This window comes from Bubalus bubalis, chromosome 11 (assembly GCF_019923935.1).
Source record: "Bubalus bubalis isolate 160015118507 breed Murrah chromosome 11, NDDB_SH_1, whole genome shotgun sequence".
Lineage (NCBI taxonomy): Eukaryota > Metazoa > Chordata > Mammalia > Artiodactyla > Bovidae > Bubalus > Bubalus bubalis.
Window position 1 is genome coordinate 15868479 of NC_059167.1, and position 23438 is coordinate 15891916.

A 23438-nucleotide genomic window follows, 5' to 3' on the forward strand; every position below is an offset into this window, starting at 1 on the left:
GGATTGATGCTGAAGCTCCAGTACTTTGGCCATGTAATGTAAAGAGCTGACTTACTGGAAAAGACCCTGATGCTGGGAAAGACTGAGGGTAGGAGAAGGGGGTGACAGAGGATGAAATGGTTGGATGGCATCATCAAGTCAATGGACATGAGTTTGAGCAAACTCTGGGAGATAGTAAAGGACAAGGAAGTCTGGTGTGCTGCAGTCCACAAGGTTGCAAAGAGTCAGACACAACTGAGCAACTGAACAAAAGTTTGTGGTCTATATAACTAGAATATGGAGTTATCATACTCATTTTTGCATTGGAAAGTGTATATGAAATGTACAAATAATAAGTGAATAAATGAATGAAAGGATAAAGTGCTCTTATAAATACATCAATAAAAATATGTAAGAATGGATGGGCAAAAGGGAGTGGTATAGGGGATGGAGTTCTCTGTTATCACTGGTAAAGAATGAAAAACAGGAAGAGACACAGGAAAAAGAGAAAGAAGAGGGAAAAAGGGAGAAGCAGAGGAATGCTCAATAACAGAAGAAAAGGAGAAAAAAGATCTGGGAAGGAGATGGGGAGTGTCATAATTATTCATGCAATTCTTTCAACAATATTTGAGAACCTACCTGGTGTGGGGCGTGTGGGACTGCATTAGGTGCACGCCGCCCCTCTCTGACTGCTTCCCTGTGAGTACAGTGAAGCCTCAGGTGCTCAATCAAATAGATCCTACTCCAGAGGGAGGGTCTGGTCTTCCTGGACCCTCTTAGTGGCATGAATCGCTCTTGACCCCTGAGTCCTTGACCCTCTCTCTTATCTTGGTTCTGGACACCAAAGGGACCTGCTGTTGCCCTCTCCCCTCTGGCCATCCTCCTCGGTCTCCTCTTGTGAGCTTTTCTTTGGTTATGTGTGGCTTAAATGTGGGTGTTCCTCGGGTTCTACTGACTCCCCTTTAACTAGAGTTGGGTTCTCATTTACCACCTCAATAGCAACGACTCCCAACCTTTGGCTCCAGCTCGGAGCCCAGTCCAAAGCACAGGTCCTATAGTCAAAGCCTCCTGACTGACCTCCAGCTAGTGGTCTCACAGGCCCCTCAAACTAACTTTATCCCTGAACTGAACGCATCACCCCCACACACACACCTGGGCCCCATTCACTGGACTGGGGACCTACAAGGTGCAGCTCATGGGAGCAGAACAGGAACTCCTGGAAAGAGCAGGTAGTGAGGGAGACGCACCTGAACAATGACAAAGACATACAGTGACAAACTGCAGGTGAGGTGACAGTGGAAATGTAGGAAACTAAAAAAAAAAGTACTATGAGAGAGTACAATACAGGGAGCTAATTTAAATAAGAATATTCTCATTTAAATAAAAGAAAGGATATTCAAGCTGAACCCTTCGAAGACGTTGGAGTTGATAGGGACAGAGTGGAGGGACAATGTAGGTGATTAGTTAATCCCACTAGGAGATTATAAGTTAAAAAAAAAAAAGAAAAAGAAAAAATGGGAGACCCCTGCAAGTTAATGATGACTCAAAAGAACAGGTTTGCTTAAGCACAAAACCATGCAGCCGAAGCACGGGACATGCTCCAAAACAATAAAACAATGGCATGAAACCCACATTCTGCCCAGTAAGCTCAGTAAGTTAATGATCCCTAGGACATGCTCTCTGCAAACATGAAAAACAGCACTTTGTGGACCCTGCTTGACTGTGTAGGGACCAACAAAGCCCCTGCTCAACCTGGAGGAGGAGCTGATAAGGGAAGCATGACATCTACTCAGGAATGACAAAGAAGTTCTTTTCCCTCTCCCCACTTTTTGTTTGACTGAATTGTAGCCCAGTATGGTTCTCAGGGCACAGCATCCTCTCACCAGCCCGCTTGTAAGTCTCTCAAGTGTCCTAGTCTAATAAATTACTTATTATCCACCACTTTGCTCTTGCTGAATTCTTCTCTGAGACATGAAAGACTACAGTACTGGAGCTCTTTGGAACCCTGCAAACACCACCAAATGGTTTCAGAGTCAGCCCAGCAAAGAGTCTAGATAAGTATTCCAGAGAATTCTATTCTATGGAATTACAGTACTCTAGGGAACTAGAATCATAATAGCAAAGTAAAAACTTCCTGTGTCTGCCACAAGGAAGCAGGTGTGAGATGGGGGTGGAGACACAGGAAGGCCCAAATCACAAAGGGGCAAAACATTTGGTATTTTTTGCCCTGAGGGCAATGGGTGTCCTTGAAATGGCTCTGAGTATGAAATGAATTATGTACATTTTATAAGACCACTGCAGCTGACCTACAGGAGAACAAGAAAGTTCAGTTCAGTTGCTAAGTCGTGTCTGACTTTGCGACCTCATGGACTGCAGCACACTAGGCCTCCCTGTCCATCACCAACTCCCAGAGTTTACTCAAACTCATGTCCATTGAGTCGCTGATGCCATCTAACCATCTCATCCTTTCATCCTAAAAGGAGAGACCAGTCATGAGGCAAATGACTCAGTCCAGGAGAGTTTATAGTGGCTTAAGTTTGAGCAAACTCCAGGAATTGGTAATGGACAGGGAAGCCTGGCATGCTGCGGTCCATGGGGTTGCAAAGAGCTGGACATGACTGAGCAACTGAACTGAACCCATTTCTTTACTTCTCAATTTATTTTTTCCTACCAGAATGCTAAGTACACTCAAAGATTCTCAGAAGTCTGCTCTGGGAACTTTGCTTGAAATATTAAGTCAATTTTCATTACAACAAAAGTATTATTACCATGAAAATTTTCATGTACAAAAACAAAGAAAAAGAAAATCTCTTAACATAAGTCAGTAGTCTACTCCTTCAAGGAGTCAAACCAAATTCCAATATTACAGTAGAGTGAGACCCACATCAAACATGTCAGATATGACTGAACGGATTATTTCCTGCCATATCAGTAAACAAGGATGTCACAGTCATCAGTGATAACTGCGCAACCCTCCAATACTGAAGGTGGAAGGAGAAGGGGATGACAGAGGAGGATATGGCTGGAGGCATCACAAACTCAATGGACATGAGTTTGAGTAAACTCCGGGAGCTGGCGATGGACAGGCAGGCCTGGCATGCTGCAGTCCACGGGGTTGCAGAGTCAGATGCGACTGAGCGACTGAACTGAACTGAACTGAACTGACTGAATATGAGCTGGTGAGCTCTAAAGGCACTCAAGAAGAACACCTGTGATGTAGCAGCCATCAGATTGCAGCCGCTCCCTATGGTGAGGAAGCTCCAGATATCAAAAAACACAGGATGCTGGCCCCAGATAGCTGAGATGCATATGAAAGGAATGATTTCAGTGAGCCCAGACTCTTGCATCTTCCCATACATAGAAAAGCACTAAATTCCTTAACTTGGGTTATCTGGTTTTGATTAATAAAAATTTTTGATGTTCAGATTCCCTGCCCTTTGTTGCAAAACTTCTATATAACCTGGCTCCTCCACTTGGCTCCTTGGAGCCCTGTCTCAGGGCTACTTAAAATGCTGCCTCCCAGGCTTAAGCCCTAAAAATTTCTGCCAAACAAACTATAACTTTTTAGGTTGTGACTGAACTTTTAGGTTGTGACTATTTTTTAAGTCGATTCGACCTATGTTTGACAATCATGTATATGCAAATTAAGAATGCTGAGAGGAAAAAGACAAGGGTTCTCATCTTTCTTGAGGCAACAAAGTAGTAAGAGGTCACAGGCACTAAGCCCTTCCTTATAAAGAATGAGCCAGAAGAGTTTCCAAGCCATCAATATATACTTGAGCACATCTCAAAAGTTCAGAAAACATACATGCATAGGGAGAGAAGTGCAATGGCTACATTGAAGATGCATCAATGAACAAGAAACATTGAAAAATATTGAAATGTCATAGTCTAAATCTCATGATATTGCCAATTATTTCAGTGTCAAACAAGAAATGCTGGCCTTATATGGCTCATTTTCAAAAAAAGCAAGGGGGCTATTTTTTGAATACTGGAAAAACGTGACATTGCTTGCAAAAGTCACTGAGGACCACCACTCCATCGCCTGTATGGTCAACTGCTCCACTAACACATCTGATGTGCCATGCTCTCCCTCATCTCCAAAACCTGGCATGTGCTCATGCCTCTACTTGGAGTATTCTCCCTTCCTTGGCCCACTCTGGCCCACCCCTTCCCTTGGCTAACTTCTACTCATCCTTCAAGTCTCAACTCAAACATGATTTTCTCCTAGACCACCTTTCCAGATGTCCCTAAGAGTAAAAGGGTTCAGTGATAGCATTCCCATATCCTTCTGTGTTCACCCCAACCTGTCAGTTAGTTCTCTGCAGCTCTGAGAGGAAGGTTCTAAGTGGACAGGGAGCATGTCTGGTTTATCACCATACTGCCAGCTTCAAGCCTGGCACACAGAAAGCTCTCAATCAAGTTTCATAAGTGAACGAATGAAGAAATGAATGGATGTCACCCTCTACTCCAAGGTCACTGAGATCACCAAGGTCATTCCTGCCCTCTTCATTTTCAACCCATGTGCCCCAGAACAACAAAATGATGTTAAGTCAGCAATTAAGGATCATTCTTTGAAAAGACCGCCAACCTCTAGACAGAGGGTCGGGTTGTGAAAAGAAGATGAAAAGGTATTAGCAAATAAGAATATCTCTGTATCATGAACAGAATTGCAACTGAGGATAAACTGAGAATACTATTTAATTCTCATCAGTTCAGTTCAGTTGCTCAGTCGTGTCCAACTCTTTGTGACCCCATGAACCAGGCCTCCCTGTCCATCACCAACTCCCGGAGTTTACCCAAACTCATGTCCATTGAGTTGGTGATGCCATCCAGCCATCTCATCCTCTGTCATCCCCTTCTCCTTCTGCCCTCAATCTTTCCCAGCATCAGGGTCTTTTCAAATGAGTCAGCTCTTCATATCAGGTAGCCAAAGTATTGGAGTTTCAGCTTCAACATCAGTCCTTCCAATGAACACCCAGGACTGATCTCCTTTAGGATTAACTGGTTGGATCTCCTTGCTGTCCAAGGAATTTTCAAGAGTCTTCTCCAACACCACAGTCCAAAAGCATCAATTCTTTGGGGCTCAGCTTTCTTTATAGTCCAACTCTCAAATCCATAGCCTTGACTAGAAAGGAAAAACCATACCCTTGACTAGATGGACCTTTGTTGGCAAAGTAATGTCTCTGCTTCTTAATATGACACAAATAATGACAATAATAGTTAGCATGTGGCAAGCACTGTCCTAAGAGCCTTTTACATTCTCTTATTTAATCTACCAGCAACCACAGAAGATAGTTATTACTATCAGCTCCATTCAGCAGATGAGGAAAGGGCTCAGAGTGGTTAAGCAAATTGTCCAGGATAGACACTGAGGAATTGGCAGAGCTGAGATTAAAGATAAAATGATCATTGTTTCTACTTCTCAGGTTGAACAGATAGTAACAGTAGCTAACTTATTGGAGCACTGAGCTAAATAAACTCTCCCATGTAGTTCTGACTTAACCCTCCCCATAGGAAAGGGAAGGAATTTTAGGTGCTCTTCAAGCACCACCTTTCTGTACGAAGCCAGTTTTACACATAGTTGAAGGAAACATCTACTTCTGCTTTATTTACTACACCAAAGCCTTTAACTGTGTGGTTCACAACAAACTGTGGAAAATTCCTAAAGAGATGGTAATACCAGACCACCTTACCTGCCTCCTGAGAAATCTGTATACAGGTCAAGAAGCAACAGTTAGAACTGGACATGGAACAATGGATTGGTTTCATATTAGGAAAGGAGTACGCCAAGACTGCATATTGTCACTCTGCTTATTTAACTTCTATGCAGAGTACATCATGTGAAATGCTGGGCTGGATGAAGCACAAGCTGGAATCAAGACTGCTGAGAGAAATATCAATAACCTCAGATATGCAGATGACACCACCCTTAGGGCAGAAAGCGAAGAAGAACTAAAGAGCCTCTTGATGAAAGTGAAAGAGGAGAGTGAAAAAGCTGGCTTAAAACTTTACATTCAAAAAACTAAGATCATGGCATCCAGTCCCATCACTTCATCACAAATAGACAGGGAAACAATGGAAACAGTGAGAGACTTTATTTTCTTGGGCTCTAAAATCACTGCAGATGGTGACTGCAGCCATGAAATTAAAAGACGCTTGTTCCTTGGAAGAAAAACTATGACCAACCTAGACAGCATATTTAAAAGCAGAGACATTACTTTGGTGACAAAGGTCCATCTAGTCAAAGCTATGGTTTTCCCAGCAGTCATGTATGGCTGTGAGAGTTGGACCATAAAGAGAGATGAGCACCAAAAAACTGATACTTTTGAACTGTGGTGTTGGATAAGATTCTTGAGAGTCCCTTGGACTGCAAGATCCAACCAATCAATCCTAAAGGAAATCAATCCTGAATATTCATTGGAAGGACTGATGTTGAAGCTGAAACTCCAATACTTTTGCCACCTGATGTGAAGAACTGACTCATTATAAAAGACCCTGATGCTGAGAAAGATTGAAGGTGGGAGGAGAAGGGGATGACAAGGATGAGATGGTTGGATGGTGTCACCGACTCGATGGACTTGAGTTTGAGCAAGCTCCAGGAGTTGGTGAGGGACAGGGAAGCCTGGCGTGCTGCAGTCCATGAGTTTGCAAAGAGTCGGACACAACTGAGTGACTGGACTGAACTAAGCAGGAGGCGTGTGGCAGTGCCCTGGGGCACTGACAGAGCCCGAGGAAGCGCTGTAGGGGAATCGTGAATGCTGTTCCCAACTGTGTGATCTACCCCCGGGGATGACGTTCCCGCCTACACAGCGAGCAGCCCCCAGGGATGGGTCGGTGAAGCACACGGGCCCATCTCCGAGGGAGAGTTCAAAAGTCGGGCATACGGAACGTGACGTGAAGATAAGTGTGGAAAACACATTCCTTGTGAACGGGTCTACGGTGGATTCCCCTGTATTCCTCTCTGAACAACACTGTCAGAAGCATCATTCAACCCAGCCTGTTGGAGAGGGACTACGAAAAAGGCTGAAAAATGTGACTAATCTAGGAAAGTTATTTTTGTGAGAAAGAAGAAAAAATGTCACCAAAAAGGGTCAGCAGATAACCCTAGCTGGGCTGAAAATAACTGCCCGCTGGCAGACCAGTGAGGAATAGGCGGAGGGCAAGAGACGTAATACAATGTGCCAGGGGAGCTCCAGCTGAGAGGAGCTGCTGGGGGATGAGGAAACTGGCCTAATTTGGGAACATGAGCCCAGCAGCATTGCTCAGATTCCTGCAAGAGAATCTGGCTGAATTTCAGTTCTGCGTCCTGGGAGGAGCACCAGAGGGATGGGGGGGGGGGGGGGGGGGGGGCCGCCCGGAGGAGGAAGAGAAAAGAGAACAGCTGTGTCTCAAACGCTTTTCCAGACAAGTGGACGAATAAGGATGATCAAGTGAGAACTCACATCCTCGCCAAAAGGATTCCAAGAGGAAAACCCAAAAGTCTGTCAGCTCCCTCCAAAAGTCTTTCTCTATACTGGGACATCTGTGCATCTAACCATCCAGGAGGTAGGAGAAGTGGTGATTAAGCACCTGCCTGGAGGGAGAGAGAGGAGAGTCACGTGTTAGCTGAAGGACTGTGGATAGGTCACTCGACTCCTCGACTCCTCGAAGGCTCGGTGTCCTCGGAGCTAAAATGAGACCTACTTCAGGAGTGACCACAAGGCTTAAATAGGACAGTGTGTGTAACTGGCAGCTGCTCCAGTGTCAGCTATCATTATTATTATTACAAGGACAATCTGCAAAATGGAAGCTAAGCTACAAACTGGTCTAGACCCAGCTGAGAAATACTCATCGAGAAAATAGGCAAGGGAATCCCCTGGCAGTCCAGTGGTTAGGACTCTGTGTTCTCACTGCTGAGGGCCCACATTCAATCCCTGGTTGGGGAACTAAAATCCCACAGGCCTCACCAGGCAGCCAAAAAAAAAAAAAAAAATCCCCCCAAACAAAAAACAGGCCAGTCCTGAGAGGTTCTGCCACAAGATTCCTCTTCCCCAACCTCAGTGTACGGCAGTGTCACTTCCCAGGAGAAAGTGTCCAGGTCTTTTCTTGAGGTTGAGTAGGTGCAGTATCATTTGAACTGACGCACGGTGAAATTCAGGCACAGAAATCCAGTTTAATGCCCAGGACTGCTCTCCCAGACTAAGTTATTCACTACAGATGTGGAGATGCTTATCAGGGCGCCGGTTAAAGTGTCCACAGTTGTAACACCAACGTGAGCTGCTAACTGAACCATGCATCTAGTGATGTAAGCCTGATTGGTGACAAGTGGCACACACACACACACACACACACACACACACACACGACGGGTGCAGTCATAAACCTTCTAAGTACTTACAACTTCTTGAGAGGTGCCTGTGTGCAGGGACCTTTATGTGCATTACCTAATCCAACAGGACTCTATAGTCAACTCCGAGCTAGTAAAACTACTGGAAGAGCTCATCTTTCTGGTTCATCAGTATGATTAGACAGGTAAATTCTTCCAAATTTTTTAAAAATTTATATGGTTGGCTGCAGTCCCTGGGGTCACTAGACTCGGACATGACTGAGCGACTTCCCTTTCACTTTTCACTTTCATGCATTGGAGAAGGAAATGGCAACCCACTCCAGTGTTCTTGCCTGGAGAATCCCAGGGACGGGGGAGCCTGGTGGGCTGCCGTCTATGGGGTCGCACAGAGTCGGACACGACTGAAGCAACTTAGCAGTAGCAGCAGCAACAAGCAACTAAAGAGACCCTTCCTCTTCTTTCAGAGAGGGAGGAAGAGTCTAATTACCTGGGCTGAGTCACAGGTACTCTACAGGTAGAAAATCCTAAACGGTTACAGATAAAACAGGAAGAAGGGAAAGATGGAGAAGGGACAACACTGGCAAGTGCATCGAGTATCTCGGACCTTCGGGGCGTACAGATTTTCTCTGAACTCTATACAACCCCAAATTAGAAAACTGGAGAGGAATGTGGATTATTTTTTCTTTTTTTGGCTACTAAAAATAATTCTTTCCTTTTATACCCAAGCCTAGGAGAAAAAAATCTTTGCATACATCTTTTTTTAATTGATATGTCATAAATTGCCTACTCAGTGATTCCTCTTCTCCCTAACCCCCCAAACCCCAATGTGATGGGTATGGCAATGTGCCCAGCTGAAAAACTCCTTTGAAATTTAAAGTGGTTTTAAGACCTAGTTCTGACCGATGACATGTAACTAGGAAAGTCTACTTGGTGAAGTTTCTGGCTATCGCTTTCCTGTCAAGAAGGCACAGAGTTTCTTGGTAGGACCCTGGACTCTTCCCCTCTTCCCTCTCTCCTCACCTAGAATACAGATCAAATCTGTGGGGAATGACCGACTACGATGTGAACAATCACGAGAACGCATTACAAGCTCCAGAGGGCAGAGCAGGCATCCAGAAGGGGCGAGGGCGACACAGGACCCTCCCCCGTGACCGCACCTGCCCTGCCCTGCCCGCCACTGGACTTCTTGCTGTGAGAAAAACCACTCCCGTCTGCTCCAAGCCCTGCGGCTGAGTTTCTGATGCGTGCAGTCACATTTAATACCCATAGATACACAAGGACACCTGAAAAATCAATCCATCCTAAAAGAGCAGGAGTTTTAAACTCAAATGGAAACAGGAGTCAGGCAGATCAGAAGTGAGTAAATCTGACCAGGTGTATTCAAGTAAGAAAGGGTGAGCTGGAGAGGGCAGGCCGTGTGGAAGCAAGCACCTTAATCAGCTTAGGCCAACTGCTGCCAGGGGGAATGCCAGCCTGGTTTCAAAGAGGAGCCCCAAATCTGGATTTTCACATAAAGTTTCCTAATTTACAAAAGATAACACCCAAGTTTAAAAAATGCTTAACTCTGTCCGGATCAAAGTAGACTTGACTATAGGCTAAGATTAGCCTGAAGGCCACCAGCTTTCAGCCTCGGTAGAGAGGGTTAAGGCACAATAATAGAATACCCAAGCTCTGGAGAGATAATAATATAATGAGCACTTATGTGTCAGACTGGGTTAAGGGCTTACTTTACATATGCTTATCTTGTTTTTTCTTTCTGGCCATCCTATTCAATCCCAAAGAAAGGCGATGCCAAAGAATGTTCAAACTACCACATAATTGCACTCATTTCACATGCTAGCAAGTCAAGTCGGACTCTTTGTGGCCCCATGGACTGTAGTCCTTGGAATTCTCCAGGCCAGAATACTGGAGTTGGTAGCCTATCTCTTCTCCAGCGGATCTTCCCAACCTAGGAACCGAACTGGAGTCTCCTGCATTGCAGGTGGATTCTTTACCAACTGAGCTATCAGGGAAGCCCACATGCTAGCAATGTAATGCTCAAAATCCATCACACTAGGCTTCAGCAACACACGAACCAAGAACTTCCAGATGTTCAAGCAGGATTTAGAAAAGGCAGAGGAACCAGAGATCAAATTGCCAACATCTGTTGGATCACAGAAAAAGCAAGAGAATTCCAAAAAAATCTCCTGCTTCATTGACTACACTAAAGCCTTTGACTGTGTAGATCACAACAAACTGTGGAAAATTCTTAAAGAGATGGGAATAGCAGACCACCTTATCTGCCTCCTGAGAAACCTGTTTTCAGGTCAAGAATCAACAGTTATAACTGGACATGAAACAACAAACTGGTTAAAAATTGGGAAAGGAGTATGTCAATGCTGTATATTGTCACCTTCCTTATTTAACTTATATGCAGAATACATCATGTGCAATGCGGGGCTGGATAAATCACAAGCTGGAATCAAGATTGCCGGGAGAAATATCAACAATCTCAGATATGCAGATGATACCACCCTAATGGCAGAAAGTGAAGAGGAACTAAAGAGCCTCTTGATGAGGGTGAAAGAGGAGAGTAAAAAAGCTGGCTTAAAACTCAACATTTAAAAAACTAAGATCATGGCATCTGATCCCATCACTTCATGGCAAATAGAAGGGGCAAAAGTGGAATCAGAGACAGATTTTATTTTCTTGGGCTCCAAAATCACTGGGGACGGTGACTGCAGCCGCAAAATTAAAACACACTTGCTCCTTGGAAGAAAAGCTATGACAAACCCAGATAGCATATTAAAAAGCAGAGACATCACTTTGCTGACAAAGGTCTGTATAGTCAAAGATATGATTTTTCAAGTAATGTACAGATGTGAGAATTGGGCCATAAAGAAGGCTGAGCGCCAAAGAATTGATGCTTTTGAATTATGGTGCTGGAGTAAACTCTTGAGAGTCCCATGCACAGCAAGCAGATCAAACCAGTCAATCCTAAAGGAAATGAACCCTGAATATTCATTGGAAGGACTGATGCTGCGGCTGATGCAAAGAGTCAACTCATTGGAAAAGACCCTAATGCTGGGAAAGGTTGAAGACAGGAGGAAAAGAGGGTGGCAGAGGATGAGATGGTTGGATGGCATCACCGACTCTATGGACATGAGTTTGAGCAAGATCTGAGAGATGGTGAAGGACAGAGAAGCCTGGTGTGCTATAATCCACGGGGTCAAAGAGTCAGACACAACTTGGCGAATGAACGACAACATTTTACCAATGAGGAAACTGAGGTTTGGAAAGGTTAAGAAACTTGCTGAGCCATTGAGCTAACCTGTGGCACAGACAGGATTCCAGCCCATGGCTGTCCGACCCTGAGGCCTGTGTCCTTGTCCACCCTTTGGGAGGAATGCCCACTGCATCTAGAAAGCAAAAAAACCTGCTTCATATTGTTACTCGTCAGCCTGTGGATAAATGAGTAGCAACCCTTGGAAAGACTTCCAGTTCTAAAAGAGACCAGGCTCACATCCTCCTTCTCTGCAGCCCTTCAATAACAAGAGCAAAGCTCTGTCCAAATATTCTTATTCACCACTCACTGAATGAATGAACGTTTGTTCTGTGCCTTTAAGTTTATTAAAGTGCTTTTAAACGCATATCTCACTTAATCCTCACATCAACCTGGTGGTGTTGTTACCACTGTTTGACAGATAATGAAATGGAGGATTAGAGAGCTTAGTGGGTTTGTTCAAGATCCAGGCAATTAGCAGAGTCCAAGCTCGAGCCCTGGTCTTTCTGATGCCAAGCCTGTGTTCCCTCTATTTCAGCAGACCGCTGCCAGACTTCCTGTATGAGTTCCCCGCCTGCCGCCTCACTTTAAAGTCATCATTTGGGATTTCTCATGTGGCCCCGTGTCTAAGACTTCACACTCCCAATGTGAGCCCTGGACAGGGAACTACACCCTGCATGCCCCAGCTGCAAGTTTGCTTGCCATAACTAAAAGATTGCAGCTAAGACCAGGCGCAACAAAATAAATAATATTTTGAAAAATTAATAAAGTAAAAAATCATCATTTGTTTGAACTAATTACTGCTGCTAAGTCACTTCAGTCATGTCCAACTCTGTGCGACCCCATAGACGGCAGCCCACCAGGCTCCCCCATCCCTGGGATTCTCCAGGCAAGAACACTGGAGTGGGTTGCCATTTCCTTCTCCAATGCATGAAAGTGAAAAGTGAAAGTGAAGTCGCTCAGTCGTGTCCGACTCTTAGCGACCCCATGGACTGTAGCCCACCAGGCTCCTCCATCCATGCGATCTTCCAGGCAAGAGTACTGGAGTGGGGTGCCATTGCCTTCTCTGGAACTAATTACTACATGACTCTAAAGTAACTCCAGGACTTCCCTGGTAGTCCAGTGGTTAAGAATCTGCCTGCTAACGCAGGGAACAGGAATTCAATCCCTGCTCTAGGAAGATTCCACATGCCACGGGGCAACTAAGCGCATGGATCACATCTACTGAGCCTACATGTCACAACTACAGAAGCCCGAACGCTCCAGAGACCGTGCTCCGCAACAGGAGAAGCCACCGCAATGAGAAGCCCGCATACTACAGCCAGAGAGCAGCCCCTTGCTCGCTGCAACTAGAGAATGCCCGTGTGCGGCAACAAAGACCCAGTGCAGCCAAAAATAAAATAAAAAATTTTTTTTTAAAAGTAATTGCAGTATGTCTGACAGCCCCCAGGTACCATATTTATGTTTTCATGAATAGCTTCATCCTAGAATATACTCAGTGAGAGGACAAAAATAAATATATCAAGTAATATATTCAGAACTGGAATGTAAATGGGCACACACACAAGTCTTGGAAATCTAATTTTAGAAAGAATCAGTCAAAAAGTCCCACACAGCACAGTGTGCATCTGGCCTGAGGGAGGCTGCCCACACTGCTTTAAACCTCAAGTAACTCAGGGAGAGAAGGAATCCCGGAATTCTTACTGGCATTTTGCTGTCAGAGGCACCAGGTAGGTAAAGAACAGAATGACTTTTCATCATGTTCTCCCCGAAAAAATACTAAGGCCCAGAGGTTTTTTTTTGTTTGTTTGTTTTTTAAAGAGTACATGGCTCAGTGGAAATAAGTAGGTATTTCAAAAAGGCTGACATGCTGATAGGTGCATTATTCTGGAGTTAGGTGCTCACAGCCCTGACTCTCACCTGAGCTCAGGGGAAGGGAAGTGGGTAAACCTGCCTAGTGACCCCAGCCTGGAAGCTGATCCGGGGTGGGGGCCACAAAGGACTTCAAGGCCATCAGGACATCTCGGCCCATCTTGGGCTCACTCACCTCACCACTTAAGGTGGCTATAACCTCCTTCACAATGAGGTTGGCTTGTAATTAGCCTTCGTGACTGCCAGTGAGCATGCAAATGTAAGTTCCATTACTGTATGGGATTTGTCTTTTATTCACTGAAATATGCCAAGCCCCTAAAACAGTGCCTGGCACACAGTAAGCATCAATAAATACTTGTTAAATAAATTAATTAATGATCTGGGTGTGGGATGGATCTTCCCTGGCCCACAGGCTGAAGTGGCCAAAGCCCAAGAACAGACGTCCATTACCCTGGTCACTGGCTGGCTCATCTTCTCTTCACAGACATACACCACTGCAGTTCAAGCTCCTTGAGATCCAGGGTTGGGTCTGGTATCTCTTCTTTCACTGTCTCCCCTCCACTGTACCCCTTTCACTATGCCTCCAATGTGCCACTACGCTACCCCAACCCTGTAACACTCTTCTTCAGCTTCCAAGGGCCCTCATCACACACTATGAACTTCACCCCACTCACCCTCTGCATGCCTGCTCTGTGCCAGGCACTGTGATAAACAAAGGATAGGGACTTCCTTGGCGGTCCAGTGGTGACTGGATTCTGCGACTCCACTGCAGGAGGCACAGGTTCGATCCCTGGTCTGGGAACTAAAATCCCAAATGCCAATGCAGCATGGCCAAAAAAAAAAAAAAAAAATTGTTTTTTTTTTTTTAAACACCCCTCGCCTTCCAAAAGGGAACATCTTCTGAGGGAGCCAAGAACATAAACAATTAGAATACAATACAGTGGGTTGGCCAAAACGTTCATTTGAGTTTTTCCATGCATTCTTATGGAAAAATCTGAATGAACTTTCTGGCTGATCTAATAAGCTCTACAAAGGAGGCACTATGGTCAAAGTCATAAACTGACAACCCTCAGGCCTAATAGAGCCCATATAGTGATTTAATTTTTATAATTAGTCACTGATCTCTAAAAATGTGTTGCTTTTACATAAAATTTCAGACTGCCAGAGTCTCTTGGAAAATCAGAAGAGCTGGCAGTACAGGACCTATATTCTCCAGACATCAGCGGCTGTGACCAGGAAGTGGTTACTCCAAGTGTGGTTACCTGTGGCCTCCACAGTCCCTCCCCGACCTCTCCCTACTGACTTCAGACCATGAGGCCAAGGGTCGGCCGCCAGTTCTTCTGTGTTGGCATGGTTGTTATCTGGGGTCACCTGGGTGGCTCAGTGGTATAGAATTTGCCTGCCAATGTAGGAGAGGCTGGTTCAATCCCTGGGTTGAGAACATCCCTTGGAGAAGGAAATGGCAATCCACTTCAGTATTCTTACCTGGGAAATGCCACAGACAGAAAAGCCTGGTGGGCTACAGTCCGTGGGACTGCAAAGAGTTGGACACAATCTAGCAACTAAACAACAACAAACAATTGTTATCTGAGAGGGAAACTGCTTCTCTGTACCCGTATTTCTATAATCAGTGAGAAAATAGAAGAGAAACTGAAAGGCCCATGTGGAGTGCTTGAAAGCATGGTAGAGCACTTATTTCTGATGAAAGTGAAGGATATTCCTACTTCTGTGATATGTAAGTCAAGTGTGTCTGTCTTGTCCGCAGCATGCTGTGCTCACCTACCTACCCGGTCCATCAGGCCTCCCAGCAGAGCTGCCCTCATAAACCCACTGTAGGCTAAGAGCTGGGCAACTGAGTAGCCATGTTGCCTGTTGCCCAGAAACTCACTCTCTAGTGGGCCAGACACATAAACAGAAAACGAGAGCCTGAAACAGGTACTATGGCAATTGAGAAGTACGAGCCCTAAGTTAGCCTGGAGAAGTGAGGAAAAGCTGACAGTGAGAATTACCCTGAAGCCAGCTCTAGAAAAGGGCAGAAGTTTCTTCACACAGGGCAGAGGAGGGTGAAAAGAAGTCCTGAGTAAACTGCCAAAAATAGTGCTCTGGCATCAAAAGCATTGCTCATCAAGATTACCCACCCTCCGCGGAGAAGCTGGATAAATTCCCACGATTCCAGGCCACTTGGAAAAGCTTCCAAGAAAGCAAGGCCAGTACCAGTACGGGTTCCCTTCCCGCCTGAAAACTGTAGAAAGCGCAGGTCACCACTGAGAACAAAACGTCTACTTGTGTAATTCAACTTTACGTCACCAGCATGCCTCACTGGCTTTTATCTGGCAGGAATAAAAACCCGGATTTTGGCTGGATTTTGAAAGCTCCCAGTCCCTTGCTTCAGTTAACGTACAAAACTTCTTCACTGGGAATATAAAGCAATGCAGAGAAACTACTCTGGCATCAAAAGAAAACAGCTACTCTTTCATTTCTTGCTAATAGGACAAAGGCTGGGGAAGGGAATTCCCAAATCAATATAGGAGGAAGGCTGACATTAAAGAAAAAGAAAATAATAATAATAATATGAAAGGCCAAATCCTTGCTCACTGAGTAACTGCCAACTGTTAAGAGCTGAAAACTTTTTAGCACCCACCTCTGCAGTCAGAGTCGAAGAGGAATTCTTGCCACTGAGATGATTCTCGGCTTGGGTGGACTCCTGTTGAGCTCGGCGCCCCATCTTGGCCCCCTGTAAGGAGAGATGAGGGGTGCTGCTGACTCAAACGTCTCTGAGCCACTATGAGGAAGACAATTCTGCCAAGGTAAGCAAGGACTGGGTTTCTGATGACATGGGGTGGATGGGATTTGAACAACTCGAACATACTTAGAAAATGCTCCAAACCCTTCAAACAAAGTGCCCGAAGTCAGTTCTATATGGTAGGATAGGAAATTCATGCGCTGATCACAATGTTTTCTTTTAATGGCCATAGAACTATTCTACCCAAAGAAATGCAACTAGAACTTCCTCTAGAATGGACAGGGAGCTCATGCCACAGCTCAGGCAGAGTATGGTCAAGGCTCCCATGTCCCGATGTGGGATTTCAGGAGGGCCTAATTTCAAAGCTGCAGCTTGGCATGAAACTAGTTATCAAAAAGGCGTTTGGTGGGGGAAGAAATTCCATGGAAACTGAAACCAGAGAAATACAGATAGCATTTCCTTTGATGTATATGCTAATTGGATTTGTACTTACAGACATTAAAGGAAAGCTCTTACAAGAATTTTTTGAGACATCAGCTTTGGGAATCAGAACACTTAAAATTCTGAGTCATCAAAGGAACCATTTGCAGGTGTTTCCCAAAGCCCTCCTAGGGTGGAGGGCTCCATCTATGTCTCCAATGCCTCCCAGCACATACAAACATTATTTGGGCAGACTGGAGGGTGTTGAAATGTTTATATTTTTCTTTTTTTGCTCTTTAAAAAAAAAACAGCATTACTGTAAGCATTTTTAGATCTCATCTGATGTAGCTTCATTTGATTTCACAATAATAGGGACTGGGACTGAGGCCATTTTACAAATGATGTAATTGAGACCCAGGAAAGCAATAAAGTGGCAGATAAACATAAGAGCAAAATCTTCTGCCTTCAAATTCTGAAGGCTTTTTCTGTGCCCTGCTGGAATTTCAGTTCTAAGATGTTCTAAGAACTGACTGCATCAATAAATTGAGAGAAGTTACATGAGAGCTGCATAAAAACCCTTATGTAGTGTTTACACATGAAATTCTAATCAATCATTTAGATTTCAGGAATGACAGAAACAATATTTTGGACAATAAGCAGCTCATTTTCTTCCCAAGGTAGACAATTCTACTCCTTCACCTGTGGCTGCCCTTTTCCATGTATGATCACATTGGGTATCTGAATATGGCATATTACACGGAGTGATTGTGGTCAAACAAAACTTCAAGGATCTTGTCTCAACTGTTTATAGATGGTTTCTCTTGTATATTTGGCAAGGATTTTAAGGTTTTAAACTTTTGGAAGACCCTGTATAAATCCATAGGAATGACTGGTAGGGAAACTACATTACTACCTGGTTTTATATATTTTAAATGTATGGTCTCTTTATTGCCCATCTTCCTCCACTGAAACATAAGCCCCATGAGGGCAGGGGCTTAGTTTTTCTTTTCACTGTTATATTTCTAACACCTAGGACAATCAATGCCTGATACACAGAAGGAGCTCAGTAAATATTTGTTGAAAGAATAAATGAATAACTACACTCATTTTCTCCCGGTACTAAAAAATACACATATCAAGAAAGGCCTGATGACATAATATTCTCCTTGGTCAGTCAAGCAACCTGCTTCTTTCTAGAACAATTTGCTCCCATTCCTCATATCTCCTCTCTAGCAATTTGGAGGCTATCTGATGCTATTAGGGCACTTCAAGACATGTAGAGATTCCACAGCAGAAACTAAAGACTTGTGGGCCAATCTTTTAGTGACTCTGATCTTCAGTAATTTTAAAGGTAAAAAGGCTTGGTGAGGCCGTGATGGAATTAAGACACACACACACTGAACTTGGGTCTTGAATCTAGCTCAGTTATCTATATATATACGTGCTAAGCCGCTTCAGTTGTGTCAGACTCATTGAGACCCTATAGACTGTAGCCATTCAGGCTCCTCTCTTCATGGGATTCTCCAGGCAAGAATTCTGGAGTGGGTTGCCATGCCCTCCTCCGGGGGATCTTCCCGACACCGGGCTATAACCTTGGGTAAATCACGACCTCAGAAGCAACAGCCGCTAACCTCTTCTAATAACTCAGCATATGCCAGTTACTGTGTTAAATGCTTTCCAGGCACATCTCATTTCATCTTCACCTCCTTGAAGGAGACATAAATCTCCATTCTAGAGATAATGAAATCGATGCAACCCATGCAACAGCTTTACACTCCCTCTGACCTCTGGGCTCCCCATCTCGCCTCCGACCACGCCCTCGATCTTTAAAAATGAGGTAACGCCCACCTCCCCTGGGGATGAGTTGAAAGAAAGGCCCTCCCTAACTCCTTTCCCTCTTTCCACTCTGAAAACAGTACGTTTTTTACTTCAACTCCTGGCATGGCATGGCCAAGGGGAAAAGCTCTAGCATGAGTGCAAGTGACCTCGCCAGGGCCCCTCCAGTCACTCTCAGATCTATCTGTCCATCCTTGGGAAGTTGGCAAGTTGGAACTCCAGAAAGCGGAGAGAAACTGGGAAATTTCCCACCGTTCTCACAGGCCGGCAGGGAAAGGATCTGTTTTCCAGTCTTTGAGAAGTTTAAAGAAAGCAAACCCTAGGCCAGCATTGGAGCTCACCGCTGCCCCAGGGGCGGAGCGAGGGAGGCCGCCTCCTCGCCGGCCTCACCCCCGCAAGGCTCAGAGCCTGCTGGCTCCTGGCGCCAGGGACAGGCTGGACCGAGGCGGCTCAGGAAAGCCAGGGCCGGCGGGGTCGCCCCTCCCCACCCGCTAATTTTTGGCCCCGATCCCCGCCCCGAGTCGGTCCTCACGGAGGTGGCCGGGCCGCGACGCCGCTCCTCGCCTAGGTCCAGCAAGTCCTCCATCTCTGAGGCTGCCTGACGTAACTTCCTGGAAACCCAGACGTTCAGTCGCGTCCCTGACGACGGCTCCGCCCTTTCACTCCAGGACTTAAAGGGTCCGCTTCAGTGTTTCCTGGAGTGTATGTGCCATCCTCAAATTTAAACCAAATCTTTCCTAAACCTACCTTTTCTGACATTTGGAAGGAATCTCCACATATTAAATCCTGATGAGGGTGCTCCTGTGGGACAGTGAAAAGTTTTAGTCTTTAGAAACTGCCTACTTCTGTTCAGTTCAGTCACTCAGTCATGTCCTACTCTTTGCAACCCCATGGACTGCACAGCACACCAGGCCTCCCTGTTCATCACCAACTCCCAGAGTTTACTCAGACTCATGTCCACTGAGTCGGTGATTCCATCCAACCATCTCATCCTCTGTCATCCCCTTCTCCTCCCGCCTTCAATCTTTCCCAGCATCAGGACCTACATCTGTGTAGATCTGTTCAAATAGGTAAGTTGTAAAGTGCAAAGCACTATTATTAATAGTAGTAACTATTCTCATCCTTTTCATGTGTATAGCTCTTGTCAATGTACAGAGGAACTTCACAGTTATTAGTGCATGGAAAATGCATAACAACTTTGTAGGAGACAAGATAAGTTATACTGTCTCCATTGGATGGACACCCTGAGCGTCAGGTGCTAATAAATGGTTTACGATGAAAAGTGCAATATACGTAATTTCTGCCTTCAAGAAGTTGACAGAGCAGTTGAACCAACACATCAAATATAACTTTCAAAAGTACAAATAGCCCCTCCAAGCCCCCATGAAGTGAACAAAAGTAGTATTTCTATCCAACAATTAAGACAGTGAGGTGCAGAACAGTACCTTGAGGAAAATCACCTGAGTATTAAGCAGCAGAGCCACATGCTTTTCTGACACCAGGTCTTACTGGTGTTTTTCTCTGGCGTGTATTGAGACTGACTGGGTGCCAGCTAGTCTCCTGGGCCAGTAGAGGAAGATGGTCCCCAAATTCCTAGCCTAATGGGACTATCAAGTCTTCATTGACTCTACATGTAAGGTTCCCTACGTCAATAACACTGACCAATCCTTGGTACTGGGGACTCCCAGCTGGGACCCCAGAACTTGAGTTCATGGCCCTGAAAGTGAAGTGTCCCCAGCATCATCCTAGGGGTAAGGCTTTAGATGGCTTCTCAAAAGCAAAGATGTGTAAGAGGGATTACCAACCCTAAAACTGGAATGTAGGATTTCTTCAATCTCTAATAAATGACTAGGTCCAACCATTTATCCACACGTTTACTGGGTAGGGCTATGTGCCAGCATGCCCGTGACAACAACAGTGCTGCCTGGATGTCAGAAGAGTTGAAACCTCGTCCTAGCTCGGCGGATACTACCTGTGTAGCCCTGCAGAACTTTCTCAGCTTCCTCCCTTGTAGTGACTCTTAGAGATTACCCCTAAAACCTTTTACTCATGAGTTCTGATTCTCAGTGAGAGTAATACCCTGTTAGATTTTAACCTGAATAAACATTCACTGCCAAAGATCTAAGATGGATGAAATATAGGCTCCAGTGAAGCCCTTGTTCCCTTCTTCCTTGGTGCCAGATGAGGAAGAAGGGATTAATCTTAGGATTTTCCCATTTCTTTTAATTGCTGTCAAACAGTAATCAATATGGAGGCTGCAAATAATAAAGAGCTTTATTGAGGGGGTAGGGCTCTGAAAATTGCAATTCGGGAGACACAGATTCTGGTAAAATCAAGAGTGTTCCAGGAAAGAGGAAGGGAAAGGAGATTATAAAGGCAAAGGCCATGAGGCTGTTCTCTGATGCTAGAAAGGAAATATTTGTCTTTAAGGAATCAAGAGTTGTTTTAGAGTAAGGGTCTGATGCAAAGTACCGATTCATTGGAAAAGACCCTGATGCTGGGAAAGATTGAGGGCAGGAGGAAAAGGGGCCAACAGAGGTTGAGATGGCTGGATGGCATCACCGACTCAATAGACATGAGTTTGAGCAAGCTCCAGGAGATAGTGAAGGATAGGGAAGCCTGGTGTGCTGTAGTCCATGGGGTCGCAAAGAGTCGGACAGAACTGAGCAACCAAAAAACAACTGATAAGTAAACAGGCTGTCACAAGTTATTATAAGATAGGGGTCTGATAAGTATCTTGAATTTCTGGCAGATCTTCTGGATGCCTTCATTAGGACAGTGAGTGGACAGAAGGTTAGGTTTTACTCAGGCTGACACTTGCATAATTCATACTTCCTTAATGGCCTTCTGGTTCCATTTTAGAGAGCTCTTTTAGCAATACCGACTCCATTTCTATTTTCTTTCCACTTTTTATAGCCACACCACCACCACCACCACCACCACCAGTTTCCAAACCTTCACTCCCACTTCTTCCCCAAATTCCTGAAAGCAAAAGATGCTCACTCTGGGCAGAAAGAAGCCCTGGAATAGCGGCTTCCAAACCTTGCTGAGCACCTGAACCACCAGTGAAGTGTGTTGAAAATACACGTGTCAGAGCCCTGCCCTGTGGACTCTGATTGGTAGAGGTGGTATCCAGAAGGATATAACTTTAATAATTTTCCCTCCCATTTTGCAAGTATTTACTTAAAGGTCTCAGTAAGGCCTTCTCTGATTTTAAATTGCAACAGCCCCTTAACCTGGGCACTCTGTCTTCTCTGGTTTATTTTCCACCATGGCACTTACCTTTTATCACACCACATTATTTACATATGTTAAATCAGTTATTGCCTTCCCCATGGTCCTACCTCCACTTCTAGAATGTAAAGTCCTTAAGGGAATGATTTGGTTGGTTTTGTTCACTGCTGCCTCCACAGAGCCTAGAACAGTGCCTGGCATATAGTAAGTGTCAAAAATATTTTTCAAGTGATAGCTGAATTCCAGAGGAAATAGAGCATAATATTTAAGTGCACTGGTGGAGGGCATGGCAGCCCACTCCAGTATTCTTGCCTGGAGAATCCCCATAGACAGAGGAGCCTGGTGGACTACAGTCCACGGGGTCACAAGGAGTTGGAAAGGACTGAGCGACTAAGCACAGCACATTTAAGTGAATAGATGCTGGCAATAGACTTCCTGTGTCCCAATCTCAGTGTTGACTCCCCCTGATTATATGAACTAAAAGTAATTCAAACGCAAGTTACTTTAACCTTTTTACACCTGCTGCTGCGGCTGCTAAGTTGCTTCAGTCGTGTCCGAGTCTGTGCAACCCCATAGACGGCAGCCCATCTGGCTCCCCCGTCCCTGGGATTCTCCAGGCAAGAACACTGGAGTGGGTTGCCATTTCCTTCTCCAATGCATGAAAGTGAAAAGTGAAAGTGAAGTCGCTCAGTCGTGTCCGACTCTTCACGACCCCATGGACTGCAGCCTACCAGGCTCCTCCGTCCATGGGATTTTCCAGGCAAGAGTACTGGAGTGGGGTGCCATACACCTAGGATCCCTCATTTCTTATGCAAATAAAAATAATGTCTTCCCAAACCAGAGAGCCCGTGTTAAATATCACCTCCACCACTCACAAGCAGTGAAGCCTCTTAAACAGGTCTGTGTCTTCATTTCCTCAACTTAAGCTGATCAACCACAGCCCTGGGGATGCAGAGAACGTTCTTTCCGTTAATGTCCTAGGATCCAGGGTCAGGAAGGCTGGGGCGAAGTGGGATGGGGTGGCGGGGAGCAGCACCGATTTCCTGGAAAGCTATCAATTCGGAGATTATCCCGTGTCGGGGCGGGGTGGGGTGGTCGGGGGTGAGCGGGCAGTGGGGTGGAAAGGGCGCGGGCATTGTGGTTTGCCCTCCCGAAACTTTTGGTGAGAAAAGACCTAGAAACTTAGGCTGAGAGAAGGAACGAAGGCGGAGGAAAAAAAACCAAAAAAACCCTCCCCTCACCCATCTGGGAAATGGGCTCGGGCCAACTGCTGACTCCGCGCTGGCTGGCGCAGCTCCCCGCGGAACCCTCGGCCGGGGAGGGAGGCCGCGCACATCTGGAGGACATTTCTGCGAGAGCGACGGCGGAGCGGGGCTCGGGGAAGGGAGAGGTGCCCGTGTGCGCACGTGGGGCCCGGAGAGAGAGAGAGAGAGGCTGTTCCCCAGGGCACCCCGTCTAGTTTCTCCTCGCCCTCTTTCGAGCCCTTCTCCCGAGGTTCCCGGCATCACACACCTCCCCAACCACCCCCGCAGACTCCCCTCAACCAGCCCCTAACCACCCCCCCCCACTAGCCCTCTCTTCAGCTGCCCCCGCCCTCCAGCTCCCCCCGCACCACCCTCCCGCAGCCCTCCAGCTCCTCCCTCCCCCTCCCGCCTCAAGCTCCCTCCCATCCAGCCTCCCCGCATCCAGCCTCCCCTCATCCAGCCCTCCAGACCTTCGCGGCTCCGACCCACCGAGCCTCTGTCACTGGCGGTCTCGCCTCG

At 45.7% G+C, this 23438-nt stretch overlaps 2 protein-coding genes across 4 annotated transcripts in view; one reads left to right on the forward strand and one right to left on the reverse strand.

Annotated features, from left to right (window-relative positions):
* The window catches only part of IFT43 (intraflagellar transport 43), a 107028-nt gene extending 84429 nt beyond the window's left edge, over positions 1-22599 (reverse strand). Inside the window, exons 1-3 of one of the 2 annotated variants that reach the window (XM_025295177.3) lie at positions 22551-22599; positions 19189-19242; positions 16084-16176 (exon numbers count right to left, since the gene is read on the reverse strand). In XM_025295177.3, coding sequence (XP_025150962.1) covers positions 16084-16176; positions 19189-19200 — 105 coding nt within the window. In that variant the 5' untranslated portion in view covers positions 19201-19242; positions 22551-22599. Of the gene's footprint in view, positions 1-16083; positions 16177-18973; positions 19118-19188; positions 19243-22550 lie in introns of those variants that run through there. The other variant, XM_006052857.4, reaches the window with a different exon arrangement.
* Positions 15795-23438, forward strand: part of TGFB3 (transforming growth factor beta 3) — a 33275-nt gene continuing 25631 nt past the window's right edge. For both annotated transcript variants that reach the window (XM_025295176.3, XM_006052860.4), the window contains exon 1: positions 15795-16249. The gene's annotated coding sequence lies outside the window, so the exon portion shown is untranslated. The remainder of the gene's footprint in view (positions 16250-23438) is intronic.